We start from the raw sequence: 16,421 nt of genomic DNA, 5'->3' as shown, positions 1-16,421 counted from the left end.
AGTTTATTTTTCACTTGGTTAGAGTATAATAAATTTAGTTTAATCCTTTATCCAAGTGTGAGCAAACAAAGTTTGCGCCTGAAAGTATCTTCAGGACTGGAGTGCCCTGGTGTTGTACCACCTTACCCCAGTCAAAACACATGCAAAACACATCTCCTTGCGGATATGTCTAATGTTATGCATTAAGGGAAGGGCCAAAGGGCCACAACCCAGACTAGTTTCGACCTTTATTGAGGTCTCTTCAGTGGGAGCCAGGCCCAAGTGGAGATACCAGGCAGAAGCATTAGCAGGTCATCTCTACCTATAGGAGTTGCCAAATAGTGTGCCACCCTTTTTTAATAAATTACTCTGGATTTAGAGAGAGATGTTGAAAGTTTATTTTTCACTTGGTTAGAGTATAATAAATTTAGTTTAATCCTTTATCTAAGTGTGAGCAAACAAAGTTTGCACCTGAAAGTATCTTCAGGACTGGAGTGCCCTGGTGTTGTACCACCTTACCCCAGTCCTGAAGATACTTTCAGGTGCAAACTTTGTTTGCTCACACTTGGATAAAGGATTAAACTAAATTTATTATACTCTAACCAAGTGAAAAATAAACTTTCAACATCTTTCTCTAAATCCAGAGTAATTTATTAAAAAAGGGTGGCACACCATTTGGCAACTCCTATAGGTAGAGATGACCTGCTAATGCTTCTGCCTGGTATCTCCACTTGGGCCTGGCTCCCACTGAAGAGACCTCAATAAAGGTCGAAACTAGTCTGGGTTGTGGCCCTTCCCTTAATGCCTAACATTAGACATATCTGCAAGGAGATGTGTTTTGCATTATGGGAGATACTGAGATATGATTGTTGGTAGCTTGCTCCACCTTTGCATGGAGTGCCCTGGTATTGTACCACCTTACCGTCCTGAAGATACTTTCAGGCGCAAACTTTGTTTGCTCACACTTGGATAAAGGATTAAACTAAATTTATTATACAGTTTCTAGATTGTTTTTATCTTTAATTGTTAATAGTTTGTCTTTATAGAGCTTAGTTAATTCTCTGATAATTTTGTATACTGTTTTATTATAATTTCTTTTATTAGCTTCTTCACACAGTTTTGCTTTTTCCTCCAACCAGTTATTTTTGGCAGATATGCACATTTTATCAATTTTGTTTTTAAGATTCTTATAATGTTTATTTTCTTATGTATTTTTTATATTTTATTATATGCTGCTCTTTTTTCTTCTAAAGTATTTAGAATTTCAGGGGTTATCCATTCATGATTTCGTCTTGATGTTGTACCAAGTATGTTTCTTGCAATACTTGTAACAATTTTTTCACCTTGATTCCATGTATTTTCTATATTGTCATGGGATAATCTTCTAAACTCATTTCCTATTAGTGTCTGATAGTTATCTTGCATAAATTTCTCTTTCAGTTTTGACAGGTCCACTCTGTTGATAGGAGCTCGTGGTTTACGATACTTGAATTTTAGTTTAATTTTTTCTGCAAGCAGTTCATGGTCAGTGTCGAAGTCTGGAGTTTTTAAAGTTCTAACATTTTGCACTGATGAATTCCAATTGCATTTGATTAGAATATAATCAATACAGTTCTTTATTGTACCATCTGGTGAGGCCCATGTGTATTTGTGGGAAGGTCTATGGAAAAAAAGGGTATTACAGATAAATAGATTATTTGCTTTACAAAATTCTAATATTCTTTCTCCTCTTTCATTTCTGTTATCAACTCCGAACCTGCCTATAACATCCTCCATGCCTGAGGTGAACTTCCCAATTTTGGCATTAAAATCTCCCATCACTATTAATATATCTTTCTTATTGGTGTTGTCTATTAAATCTAGCAACTTATTGTAAAAGGTATCGATTTCTTCATTTTCATGTGACTGGTCGGGGCATAGATATGAAGTATTGTAAGGTGAACATGGCCATAGAACCACATGGGCCATGTGGTTCTATGGCCATGACTGCATTTTGTAGACTATTATTCACTAAAATGGCGACTCCTTCTCTATGTATATTGTCCTGTCTGCCTGAGTAGAATAGTTTTCCTAAATTTAGATTTATAGCTCCTTCTCCTGTCCAATGGGTTTCAGTCAAACCTACAATGTCCCATTTAATCCTAGCAAGTTCTTTTTCCATCAAATTTATTTTCTTAGGTTTTAACAGTGTCCTTATATTTAAGGTTAAGAGATGGGAAACTCTATTGGCTGACCACATACTAAACTTTTCGACTGCTCCCTGTGATCTAGGATCAGTCGCGTCGGTTTCCTCAGATGCAGTAACATTCTCTTGACACAGTGGAGACTCCTGCTTCATAGGGTTGAATGGCAGAATAATGCAGCCGGCTTGCCACTCCTCTGCTGCATCCTTTGGTCCATGACTCCTTATTCTTTATTCGGAGCAACCGTTGGGGTTTCCCTCATCCGCCACTCGAGGGATGTGAAATTTCAAATTTCATACAAAATTACAATATACACTTACTTTTTTGTATTACATTTATGAATCAAATATTCTTTTTACAAAATCAATTTTCCTTGTTTCCATTAATCTCTCAAGTTAAATGAATTTTGAGTTACACAACTATATTACAGAACACGTTACTCACATAACTATACAACATAATCAAATACTATGTTGGATGTCATCTGGTTCTAAGAGTGCTCTTGAAGTTTTTGTCAAGAAAATAGCAACAGACAAGACATCTCCTTAATAGAACTGCAAATTAAACTTTCATCAACATGCCGTGCTATATGTGCTACTTATGTGGTATAGGTTATGTCACTGTTCATGTCATGGTTTTTTTTATTTAATACAAAGCATCAATAAACAGATGGAGCTAGAAGATGAAATTACAGAAACTCCATGTCAGCATAAATGGTGCTACTCACAAAGGCCTAGAGCAAGTAAGATCCTTTAAAATAATATGATAATTTATTTAGAAAGAGATGGAAAAGGAGTGGGTATCTATAATATACAGTATTAAATATGAAAACAAACTTCTTGAAAGGGAGGAGTTTCAAGCAGAATGAGCAAAAATTTCAAAACAGAAATCAGACAAACCAACTTAGTTGTGTAAAATTCATAGTCCCACTAGAGGAATCAGTAAGGAGGAGACAAATTTTTCATGTTTAGAAAAAGTAGCTCACATGAAGTAAAAGCTGCTTCTTTACTCTCTCCCCCCCAATAAAAGGTATATAACCAGATCCTCCTCTAGACATCAAATATAGTGATCTTTTTTTCTTTTTTTTTTGAAAAGAATCAAAAGGAGAACAACTTCCAAATTCAACTTTTAGACACAAACGTGAAAATATTTTTTCAGGGAAAAAAAAAAAAAAGTGAGTGTTTGAAAATAGAACCAAACTTCAGAAACTGAATGAAGACGCTACCAAGGAAGCGTATGATGAAGTTAACTAAAAGGACAGAAGTCTAAGAACTCCATGGTTATGGATACAGTAAGTTAAAGAAGCCATTCAAAATTCCTAGTTGTATTTAAAATTATTTTAAAAACTTTAACATAGTCATATTTTAATAGAATTTAAAAAATTCAACCTTTTTTTTTTTTTAACTTTATATGCCCAAACTATCTCACCTTTTCAAATTCTAACTGATGTTTCTGCAGATTGAATACAGTGTCAGCCCTCTGATTTAATAATTCCTGAAACCTCTTCAAATGAAGTGTGATTAAGGTTTCATCCACCAGCAAGGACTATGTTAAAAATATAACTGTGAGTATGCAAATTTCTAATCTTACAATTCAGAAAAAAATAAAATATAATATAATAATAACATAATAATAATATACTTCATTTATTAGTCATGATTATTACAGTGCAATGGCAATAAACAGAAGTAAATTTCTGTGGGTTTTCTAGGATAGGGTTTGAACAGTTTATGCTAAATGAAAATCGTCTTCTGTGCCAATGAAATGCTGGCAGTTTTTTGTTATACCCATTTTCCATTATGACAAAGAAAATCCAGAATACAGAAACGGACATCCAAGGAAAAAATAACAAATTTAAATAATCTTTATACACAAGAATTTTTATAATAGCATAACCTATTACAGGATAACATCAAAATCATATTGTGCAATCAGTAAAATAATAACATTACATGAGCAAACTTTAAGAAAAATTAAATGAATAAATAATACTTGTTATAAAGTGTTTCTGGAGTTACATGCACCTACTGCTTCCTTATATAGTAACCATGTATGAGGTGTTACCCAAAAGTTCAGGGAATTTGAATAATATGCACAAACAGGTTGTAGTATGGTCTTCTGCTACTGCTATAAGTGGTGAGCTGAATCAGTATGCTAATGGTCAGCAAGCTGATAGGATGAATTCTTGGGTTATGTGCGTTTTCGTAACATCGTGTTTAAGTGGTTTGGTGATTTTCCTTCTTCAACTGAAATGTGGATTTTAAGGAGCAAAGATTCTGCATCAAATTTTGCTTCAACCTCAAAAAGACTGCTGCAGAAACTCACCGAATACTTATGGAAGTATTTGGTGGCTACTGTGGCTGAAAAAAGCACATCAAGTTCACAACAATGTCAAACCAATTTTGATAATTTTTTTGAAATCCAAGGAATTCAAAAGAAGGAATTCTTTCCTCCCCACCACCAAAGTCAAACTGTCAACAGCAAGTTTTACTGAAGGTTTAAAAGCAGCCAAGGGAGAGCATTTGGTGCAAATGTCCAGGCAAGGAGAAGAACAATGAGTGGGTTCTCCACCTACAACATGCCTGCCCATACATCATTCGTTGTTTGACAGCTCCTGGCTTCCAAAAAACATGACAGTCATTCCCAATCCCCCATTCACCTGCTGTTCCCCCTGTGACTTTTTCCTGCAAGATGAAATTCTTGCTGAAAGGGCATCATTTTGACATGACTGAGGAGATCCAGACAGAATTTCAAGAGGTGCTCAAAACAGTCACAATTGAGGTCTTATAGAGATGCATGGAAACAGTAGAAAAACCACTGAGATCACTGTATACATTGAAGGAGATGGACACTAGGAGTTGGGCAAGTCTTTTTTTTTTTATATGATCAAATTCCCTAAACTTTTGGATAGCACCTTGTATTACTGGCATGTTTTCTTTGTATGTTATTATTATATGACACATCCAAGGAGTCTAAGGACTCATTGTGGGAGAGCACTCCACTACACACACACACACACACACACACACACACACACACACACACACACACACACACACCACTGTCTCTCCCACTACTTAATTCCCCAAATACACACAAAATGACACTACTACCATCGATGCCATCTATCGCCCATTACCACCAACAAGAGTATTTTTGTCTGTAAATTGCATATGTTCTCACACAATATAATCAACGTTATTTAAATTTGGCATTTTTCCTTTTGAGCTTTATCATGATGGCAAATGCAGATATAATAGGGAACTGCCATTGCTTCAACATCAAAGGTAAATGACTTCCATTAAGCATGTCATACATGATACAACACAGAGTATTATTGCTGCCATCTCACGAAATTCATGACCCACAGTCCACTCCTGATATCCAATGATATGGGTAAATTTATTTAGGTATGTCATTACTGAATTATGTCACAACTTTAAGTACAGTCTATTATACAGAGGGTATTTGTTACAGAGCTGCTACAAGCAAAAAAATGAGATTTTTTTTTTACACAAACTAAATAAAAACCAATTTGGTGAATTTGACCTAGCACATCAATGTCATCACTGGTAGAAATGGCTTTGAAGAAGTAAAAAGCTCATCAAGTTGTTCATTTGAACTGATGGCATATCACTGCTACAGATTAAGTAACAGTCCACAGAAAAAATTCAAGATTTATGCAATAGCTGATCAGGGATACACCTGATGCATTACAATCAAAGTTTAGTCCTGTACACTAATACTTGGACTGCAGAACTGCTTCACTGCTGTGCCCTTGAATGGAAATAGCTCTAAATTTCTACAGTATATGTTTGGCATGCACCTGAAGAGTATCATTCCCACTGCAAGTAAAAAGTGAGGAGAGGAGGGAAAATAAAAGCTAGAACCTCTGAACTTTCAGTAAACAAAGTAATGGCATTTTGCCCAGCAAAAGGTTCTCTACAACCTAGTATGATGACTAACTTAGAAATTCAAAAGGAATAATATATTTGTATGTTTGAAGAGTTGAACTAGACATATGGACACACACACACACACACACACACTTGCAGAGAAATAGTGATGTATACAACATTTTGAGTTCTATTATGGATTCTTTACATACAATACCTTACAAACAAACCCATAGAAAGAAATCTATATGCATTTGGTCAGAAAAAGATGGAAATTAACAAGATATGCTAATGCACTCGGATATGCTAACTCGGATATGCTTTTAGCTGGAGAGCGGATATGCTAACCACTCGGCCTGGTTGGCCGAGTGGTTAGCATATCCACTCTCCAGCTAAAAGGCTGTGGGTTCGAATCCCGCCGTGGGCATGGATGTTTGTGATTGTCTGTGAAAGTACTTGTGGTGGTGGTGGTGTTGGATTCTGAATGAGGAGAATTGGAAATTATTAATACTTCATTCAGAGTCCAACATAATCAGCCATTCCCTAAGCCAAATTTGCTCATCAGACTAATAATCTCTTATTAATAGTATGCTATTCATATGATTTCTTTCAAGTAATGTTTATTAATATTTATTTGTTCATTTATTATTTTGATATGAAGTACAGTTGTAAAAAATATGTATTAAATATCGCTTGTATATTATGAGATTAATGTTATTGATACAGAGATAAAAATTGTGAATTATGCAATATTTTTATGTTATTAGTAAAATGTAATGTATCCAAGTAATTCTTCAAAATAAGACTTGATTGGTTGCTGTGAGAAATTATGTTATTTTTAGCCAGCGCGTGCTTTAGCATGAGTTACTGTACAGTATGCAGGAAGCCAGTTCGATATCAACAAAAACCAGTTAGAACCAGATTTTGATGGGAAAGGAGAGTACGATGTGATAAGTAGTGGATAAAAAAAAAAGAAGAGGACAGTAATAAGCAGGGAGAGAAATAACCTGGAGGTCGAACGGAGTAGGAAGGACTGGGAAACGCTCTGTATTTTGACTTATCTTTCTTTGAGCTCTTATTCTTTTATAAATTCCTATCACCTCGCAGAAGGATAGTGTAGGACGAAAGGATAATAAGAATGAGTAAGAAATATTGAAAGTTAGGCAATTACGAGCAAGAAGATAAATTCTTCAGAGTTAATTAATCAGTTACTGAAACCCAGGATTCTATAATATTTGTGTGCTCTCAAAGTGAAACTATTCAAGAACCAAGGAGTGTTTCTAGGATTCTCTATAATGAGGAAGCTATACTGTTTATACCGGTAAGGATATCTTTTCTATGCCTTGTGTGAAGTAGCGAAACTTGTTTCTGGAGGACATAATATAGTTCATATTGCTGAAATTAACATTTCAAGATTGAATGTGTGATATAGTAAAACATTTCCTCATAAATGCAATATATGAAGTATTTCTGGATTAATAGTTCATATTTGAATGTGTGATATAGTGAAGCCTGTTACGTGAGAATGCAATATAAAATTGAATTGGATTTTCTGAGGACTATTGTATTAAATTGATAAAACTTGGAAGTTTCTAAATGAATAATTGATGACTTGAACTTTGTGATTGTTCTGAATAGTTAAGCTGAATCAATATTTAAAGTACATTAAACGATAGCTTTGTTTAGAGTGAAATTGTGTTTGGAATCTTTGATAATAAGAAGAGTGGAATTTATATGCGTAAATTTTCTAATCGTAAATGATATACTCAGCTGAGTAATTTACTAATGTTTTATTGACTTGACAACTTATTCATTCTCAAATAGTATTGTCCCTAGAAGAATTCTTGTTTTAATGTAAATATACGTGTTAAAGCATTAAATAATTTTTTAGTTGAATCTTGTGTTTGCCTGATTTCTTTCATTGCACCGCTCATTAAAATAGTTCGAATTTTAGCGGGAACCCTATATATATAATAAGGAGAATTTCGGCCTGAATTAAGTTGATAACAATATTGTGCTAGCTGATGGTTGATTTCACAACGTTGCTTATGCAAATTAGAACATAGAGTGCCGCACTCAAAAAAATAAAATAATAAATTTTCTCTATGTTCGAATGTGGAATTAGTCAACAGCTAAGAATATACATCGGAGTAGAATGCAGGATCCAACAGTGGACAGTAGATGGCGCTGATGTAGAGGATGCGATTGGTAAGAATTATTTTAATTAAAAACACATTTCATCCTAATCACATAGGATTTTTATCAGGTGTAAACACACAAACTAGTAGACAACAGTAAAGACTAACAAGTGACAAACACTATGTAGTTATACATAATAGTTTTCACCACTCAAACTTTTTTTTTTTTAAATTTCTAATTGTGCGTTGCATTGTTCAGCAGGAGAAGCAAGATCTTGGAGTGGCTGCGGACAAGGATCTGAAATTCAAAGGCTACATTGCACAAGTTGTCACATCACATAATGGCAATGATGCAGAGAACCTTGACATGCAGAAATAAAGAGGTTATTATTCCATTGTATAAGGCACTGATCAGGCCTTATATGGATTATTATGCACAAATTTGGTCACTGGGTTTTCATGGTGCCAAGGATATGTTAAAAAGGGTCCAGAGAAGATTCACAAAGATGGTCAGTGGTCTTTGGAATGTGGAGTATGAAGATAAATTGAAAGAATGCAAATTGTAAAGCCTCGTGAATAGAAGGATTGCGGGGGGATATGACTGATACATATAAGTTAGTCAGAGTTTGTTATCAGGTTGACATGGAAGAAATTCATGGAATGGGGAGAGGGAGTAGAACAAGAGGTCATCTGTGGATACCATATAAGGAGGGTGTGAGCAGAGGAGTGGATAGTAGGTTCTTTGGGAGAATGGTTGGTGAGTGGAATGCATTGCTTGAGTATGTTGTGAATGTGGACACATTAAATCAATTTAAGGCATAGTTGGATGAGCTTTGTGCATGATAGTGTGTACCTCCCATGATATGTCTCTGACTCCATGGAGGTCAGATGTTAATAATAATAAGCTATCACCTTTCCACTTATACAGGGCGTCCCAAAATTCACGCAAGAAGTAATTTTGATCGAAAACACAGGTTTTAATTAAAAATTGTAATTTCTTATTGATTCATAAAGTATACAGTATAGGGTTATGCATGGAATAGCATATCGGGTAAATGGCCTCCACGGCTTTGCTGGCACATACGCACTCTTTTGTCAAAATTTTCCATGACCGTTTTGCATAAATGTGGCTGAATTTCGTTGATACAGCACTCAATTTCCTCCTTCAAGGCATGGGTGGTCGTGGGCTTGTTGGCATAAACCTTAAACTTCAAAAACCCCAAAGAAAAAAGTCCAACGGCATTTAGTCACGTGATCTGGGCAACCAATTCTGATCACCAAAACGGGAAATTACACAACCAGGAAATGACTCATGCAGTAATTGAATTGTTTCTCGGGCTGTATGGCATGTGGCACCGTCTTGTTGAAACCACATGTCGTCCACATCCATATCTTGCAATTTAGGCACAAAAAACTGGATTATCATGTCGCGATAGCGAGCACCATTAACTGTTATTGCCTTACCAGCCACATTTTTGAAGAAGAATGGACCGATGATGCCTCGAGCCCAAAATCCGCACCAAACAGTGACACGTTATGGATGCATTTGTTTCTCAACAATCACTCGTGGATTTTCTGAACCCCAAATGCGACAATTTTGTTCGATTAACGAAGCTATCAAGATGAAAATGAGCCTCATCGCTGAAGATGATTTTGTTCGAAAAATAAGCATCCACTTGTTGTTGTTCCATAATCCATTCAACGAACTCTCTTCGCTGTGTGTGGTCAGTAGGCTTCAGTTCTTGAGTCAATTGAACTTTGTAAGCATAAAGATGCAAATCTTTTGTGAGAATACGCTGTAGAGCTTCTCGAAATGCCCAATTCAAGACCACGGTGCCGAATTGATGTTCCTGGACTCTCAGCAACACTCTCACGAACTGCTTCGATGTTTTCTGTTGAACAACTTGTTGAAGGGACGGCCAGAGTGTATATCACTAATTGATCCAGTTTCCTTGAATTTTTTAATTAATCTTTTCACAGTTGATGAAGTTAAATCACTATTCCGACCATATTTTGTACGAAAATTGCGAACTGTAGCTGCCAAACCTTCATTATTTTTAAGATATTGCTCAACAATGAAATGCGTTTTTCTTTTCTGTAGCACTCCATTTTTAATAACCCTGAACTGGCAGCTGTCACGGTGTCTTTTTTTTTCCTCGTTGACAACACTTTACCGCACAAATGGTGCTAAATTTAAATCTTGCGTGAATTTTGGGACACCCTATATAACTCACTACAACATTTTCTCTTTTTATAGTGCTTGCTTAATTATGTCACTCATCTATTTAACTTGTAGATGATTTATTCTCCTGACCATGGGAATGCAATTCAATTCTGCCTTCCTTACATATTCCTTGACCATTTCTAATACATTACTATCATTCTTCCCTTGCAGTTTCTTATGCTGTATTGCACTGTTTCAAGTTCCCTCATGAGTTTGTCATAATCACCAGCTATGTAGCTCCATACAGACTCCATAAAGGAAAACTGCACGTTTTTATCAGCTTCCAGATCAAGACTGCATTATCACTCTTCCTAACTCAGGTAAAGTAGTTACCATGATGCTCTCACCATATCCAACATTCTAAAAGTATTATTTTTATGGCTATTTAGCCAATTTTTGTTTAGGAGTGTTCCTTTTTTATAATGCATTGGCTTTTTACTGTTTGTATGGTTAACCTAGTGGCTATGTGATTCGCAACAATATACCTGGGGAAGGAGTGTCCTATGTTCGATTCCTGTCAACGACATGAGAAGCTTAAAGATATTTCTCAGCCATAGTCTTGGGTGTGGACAGCAGGGTTTTCCCCCCAGTTTATCTGCAGTTTTTCATCATGCAAGCAGGCAAATCAGCCCCGTGAACACACACACACAAGCTACAGTCATAGGACTGTAGTCATAGTACTTAATGCCTCATTAGGAGAGCTCAATGAGTCCTAAGGGGTGGACGAGGAACAGGGGGAACCTCACACGAATTAAAAAAAAAAAAAAAATTGGCTCTTTACTCAAATTTTAGGGCATTACTGATGTTTTATATAGACAGATATATGAAGAATATATAGGAGGAATAATTCGGACATGCCTTTGTAGGATGTTGCTGGCTGTCTTCTTATTCAGCGGCATCCTGGCATGTGGTGATATACATTCATCTGCTGTTAAAGGAAGGAAGTATGATTGAAAGGAAAGGGGGTTGGAAAATGTGGGGATAGATATGGGAGAATTATTGGTGAGGCAAGGGGTATGTGAACATTTTGAAAAACAGGGCTTTTTTAAATAATATTAAAGGTAGGCAGAGAATACTTTGGGAGGGGATGAAAATAGAAATTTTTGGGGAAGGGGGAAGGATATGATAGGATAAGATCAGGGATCCATCAGGGGATCAGATCCCATCATATCCTTCCTCTTACCCAAAAATTTCTATTTTCACCTCCTCCCAAAGCATTCTCTACCCACCTTTAATAGTATTTTAAAAAAAAACGGGTTTTCAAAATGTTCACATTACCCCTTGCCTCACCAATAATTCTCCCACATCTCTCTAGCCCCCACATTTTCCAACCTCCCCTTCCTTTCAATCATACTTCCTTCCTTTAACAGCAGATGAATGCATATCGCCACACACACCGGGATGCCGCTGAATAAGAAGACAGCCAGCAACATCTTACAAAGGTATGTCCAAATTATTCCTCCTATATATTCTTCATATATCTGTCTATATAAAACATCAGTAATGCCCAAAAAATTTGAGTAAAAAGTCAATGATATTATAAAAAAGGGACACTCCTAAACAAAAATAGGCTAAATAGCCATAAAAATAATATTTTCTTAGAGGAGTAACATGGGAATTTTCCCAGAAATAATATCTCTAAAAGTATTATTATATAACACCTTCAAGGAGTCCAAAGACTCATCGAGGGAGGACACCTACTCTACAGCATCCACCAACTACAGCGAACCGCAACATCTACACTAATGCTATCCACTGCTCTCGCCACCACTAGTATTTTCACAGACAACTGCAAATATCCATGCCCACAGCGGAATTCGATCCCACAGTCTTTTGGCTGAAGAACGGACATGCTAACCACTAGGCCAACCAACCAAGCCTGCCGTGTCCCCTCACACAAATTCATACACCTATCACAAATTCTGGGTCCCCTCCATGACATGTTGTGTTATGTAATTATCTCTCAGAGCTGTATAAATTCCATGAAATGTTTCAGCATAGTTGGGACTTCACCTATGTTCCCATAGTTGAAGTCTCCCTGTGATCACTGAGCTAATTTGCCAATGCATGTTATTCACATCTCCTTTTACATTCAGAAAACCTACACAAATTTTAATCCAAGGTTCCCAATATGATGTATTTGCACAATGGAAACAGCAAAGTTATTTTTGCCTTCAAAAATCAAGCCATTATATTGTTTTTTAAAAATACTGAATAAGAAACCAAGGGAAATTAGAAAAGCTCATTGACTACATCATTGTTGATAGTGATATCATCATGCTGGTTCAGGATACAAGAGCGTACAGAGGATTTGAAACTGGAAGTGACCATTACTTAGTGCTAAGCGGGATAAAAATAAATATCACACTGAAAAGAACAGTATGCAAGAAAGTGTTAAAAAGAATTAAAGTTGAGCAGCTTTTACAATAAATTGTAGAATTGACTATACAAACATTATTAAAGAACAAATGAAACAAACTGAAAACAAGTATCAAACCTTGCAGTCTCAGTGTCAAACTCTGAAGAAGACATTGACTGATTCAGCTAAGGAGGTATGTGGTTAAGCTGTCTACAATGATAGAAACATGAGAACATCATAGCGGACATGAGAAGTTAAAGAAGCAATCCTGGAAAAGAAGAAAGCATACCAAAAGTTCCTAGCAAATAAGTTGGCAGATGTCCTTAAAGAACACAGAGAAAAATGTAAAGGAGTTAATGTGTAAGAGCAGCTAAACAAAAGTCAAACCTTGTAGTGCTCAAATATTAGAATTCTTAAGATCTACCATGACCAGTGACCTGAACTCAGATCTCCTAGCCATATCTCAGTGGGACAAGAACAACCTTGTAAACTTCAATGCCACCAAAACTCAGTCCTGCTTGATCTTTCACAAAAAGAACCCACATCTCTCCCCCTTACCTTCAGTAATACTGAGATACCCAAACACAATCAGATTTCTCTGCTCAAACTGGCCAACATCTCCGATCTTTCCTAGCACAACCACATTTCAACTATAGCTTCTGCAGTTGCCAAGAAACTTGGTGTGCTTTTTCACAGAAGACACTACTTCGCACCTTCACAGCTGATAACTCTATACAAAGTCCAAATCCACCCAGCCATGGAATATTGTTCCCATATTTGGGGTGGAACACCAAACTCTTCTCTAAGATTGCTCAATTCTATCCAGAAGGCAACTAATTAATGATCCCTCTCTCACACATCCACTTCATTCTCTCTCACACAGATTTTTTTTATGCATTTTAACCAACCTTCCTGCACTAGCAATCTTTTTCTCTTGTTAATCATCCAAATGTACTGACTTAAACTGATCATAGGTTTTTTTTTATTATTATTATTATTATTATTATTATTATTATAAATACCCACCTTATAGTTCCATGTATATCCAATTTTGATTGAAAACTCATCCCTGTCCAGCTAACTACTAAATCAGTACCTTATGACTGCTCTCACCCACCTAATGGCAGAGATAATACTGCATTCATAATAGCTTCACTTTTCTACATATCCACCATGTTCTAAATTTTTAGTATTAACATTACCACATCAATTTAATGATCAATTACAGTGATGCAACACTGACAAAATCTTAACTGGTTCTCTATATAAAGTTCTCATTTAAGGATTTTCCATACTATGTATTTTCTGTACATTTTTCTCAATTCCATTTTCTTTAATAGTATATTTTGGCTATTCAGAAAACTCTAGAAATTTTAATCCAGGGTTCCCAATGTAATGTACTTGCACCATGAAAACAGCCAAGTTATTTTTGCCTTCAAAAATCAAGCCATTATATTGCTTTTTATAAAATATTCAGACATTCAGTTTCTGCCTTGCGACTCTTCTACAGATACTTTCACGGACAGTGCTCTGCTGAATTAGCCACTATTATTCCTCCACACATTCTCTCTCTCTCCTCCAAAATCATTAAACAAGAGCCACTGCTAACCAACACCCTTTTATAGTCCATCTTGAAACACAATAAACCAACTTCACTGCCTCTTCTTTCATCCCATCTACTTCTGTCCTTTGGAAGAGTCTTCCCCTACTTCGCCTTCCCCAAAGATTACAATCCTCAGCTGGAACAGATTCGTCCTTTCATCTATTCCTCTTGCCCACACATGACACTAATGTGATATAGGTCTTATGGCCTTTCATGTGTAGATCAGATATATAAAAATAAAAAAAAGAGGATTCTGAGAAAAATTAGAGGAGTGTCAACAGAGCTAATCTAATGTTGAAAGTTTATTTTTCACTTGGTTAGACTATAATAAATTTAGTTTAATCCTTTATCCAAGTGTGAGCAAACAAAGTGAAAAATAAACTTTCAACATCTTTCTCTAAATCCAGAGTAATTTAATAATAAGGTGGCACACCTTTTGGCAACTCCTATAGGTGAGGATGACCTCTCCTATTGCTTCTGCCTTAGTATCTCCACTCTGGGCCTGGCTCCCACTGACGAGACCTCAATAAAGGTCGAAACCGGTATGGGTAGTTCCCCCCCCCCCTCTTAATGCATAGCAGTATACATGTCTGCAAGGAAATGCACTGTGCATTATGGGAGATTCTGAGACAAGGAGTTGAGAGCTTGATCCACCTTTGCTACGAGTTGCCCGGTGTTGTATTACCTTACCTCAGTCCTGAGGATATTTTCAGGCGCAAACTTTGTTTGCTCACACTTGGATAAAGGATTAAACTAAATTTATTATAGAGCTAATCTGAGTTGGTATGGCCACTTAAATAGAATGTGTGAGAAAAGGTTAGCAAAACAGGTGTTTGATGACAAGATCGCAGGAAAGCGACCCAGAGGAAGACTAAGGTCTAAGTGGATTGATTCAGTCAGAAGTGCTTTAGAAGCATGAAATGTTCGATATGACATTGGAGTGCTCGCAAGTAACAGATTGATTTGGAAAAAACTTGCTGATAGGAGATTAATAATAATGTAAACTTAATCTTGTGGTGCTGTCATAGTAACCTGAACAACCCTTGGGGGTACATATCAGGAAATTGATGATGATAAAAAATATTTGTGTTCAGAAGTGCAACAACTAGGTACTAGATTTTTACAGTCACTTAAATGCTCTCCCATTTTCAAAAATCTTGACACAAATCTCAATACATCTGTTGCAAAAACGATGTTAGAATTTTGTACACCATATGTTTTCCACACCGCTTTATACGATTAAGATAATTTTATAACAACATATTTTGTTTTTGTAGAAATATTTAACTGGTTTCAAAACTTAACTTAAAATTTCATGGGAAAATATTAAAAATTCATGGGAATAGTTGCAGCTCATTGCTAGTCATTTGTACTGCTTTAAAGATATCATTTTGTCCGCTATTTTATCTACAATGGATCACCTGTTGTTCCAAATGGCAGTTACAGTTAATTGTATTTGAAAGCCTCGGCTAGCTTTCAAATGAAAGACCCAACAAATCTATGACACTAAATTTCTTCAAAGATATTCTGGAAAATCCAGTATTTTTCTCTTAATTAGCTGCACATTTAAGTTATCAGTAACCAGTATTAACATTTAAAAAAAAACATACATATCTGGACACAAATTCCTTTAGTTTCTCACAGGAAGTACTCCATAGACCAGTAAATGATACAAGGACAAAAGGAAATATGACAGAAACATATGATACTAAAAGGATTTTATACAGTAGATGCTAAAGAAAGTTTTCAATACATAACTGAACAGAAGAGAACAAGGACCACCCCTGGAAGCAGTTAAGGATATGGTCAGCAAGAGCATGAAGACTTTTATTTTTTTTTTGTAGAGAATAGGAATGAGTGACTAGAGATGGTCATGAGCATTCTTCTGATGAAGATGTTTAAGAGGAGGTAACATAGAAATTGTGGTTGGAGCGAGTCCCATGAAAAGTCTTCTGATAACGGAGATGGGCATGCGATAAACAATAGTCAAGGGAAGTCCAAACAATAGCCATCAGACAACATTTTGTTAACAGTTAAAC

At 36.0% G+C, this 16,421-nt stretch overlaps 1 protein-coding gene across 1 annotated transcript in view; it reads right to left on the bottom strand.

Moving 5' to 3' along the window:
• Positions 1-16,421, bottom strand: part of LOC150094836 (coiled-coil domain-containing protein 39-like) — a 350,814-nt gene that overhangs the window by 116,422 nt on the left and 217,971 nt on the right. The window contains exon 14 of the mRNA XM_090411364.1: positions 3,591-3,707. Coding sequence (XP_090267490.1) covers positions 3,591-3,707 — 117 coding nt within the window. The remainder of the gene's footprint in view (positions 1-3,590; positions 3,708-16,421) is intronic.

The sequence above is a fragment of the Typopeltis vanoorti genome, chromosome 21 (assembly GCF_054136105.1).
Source record: "Typopeltis vanoorti isolate ZY-2024b chromosome 21, IOZ_Tvanoo_1.0, whole genome shotgun sequence".
Lineage (NCBI taxonomy): Eukaryota > Metazoa > Arthropoda > Arachnida > Uropygi > Thelyphonidae > Typopeltis > Typopeltis vanoorti.
This window is presented reverse-complemented; position numbering and strand designations above follow the sequence as displayed.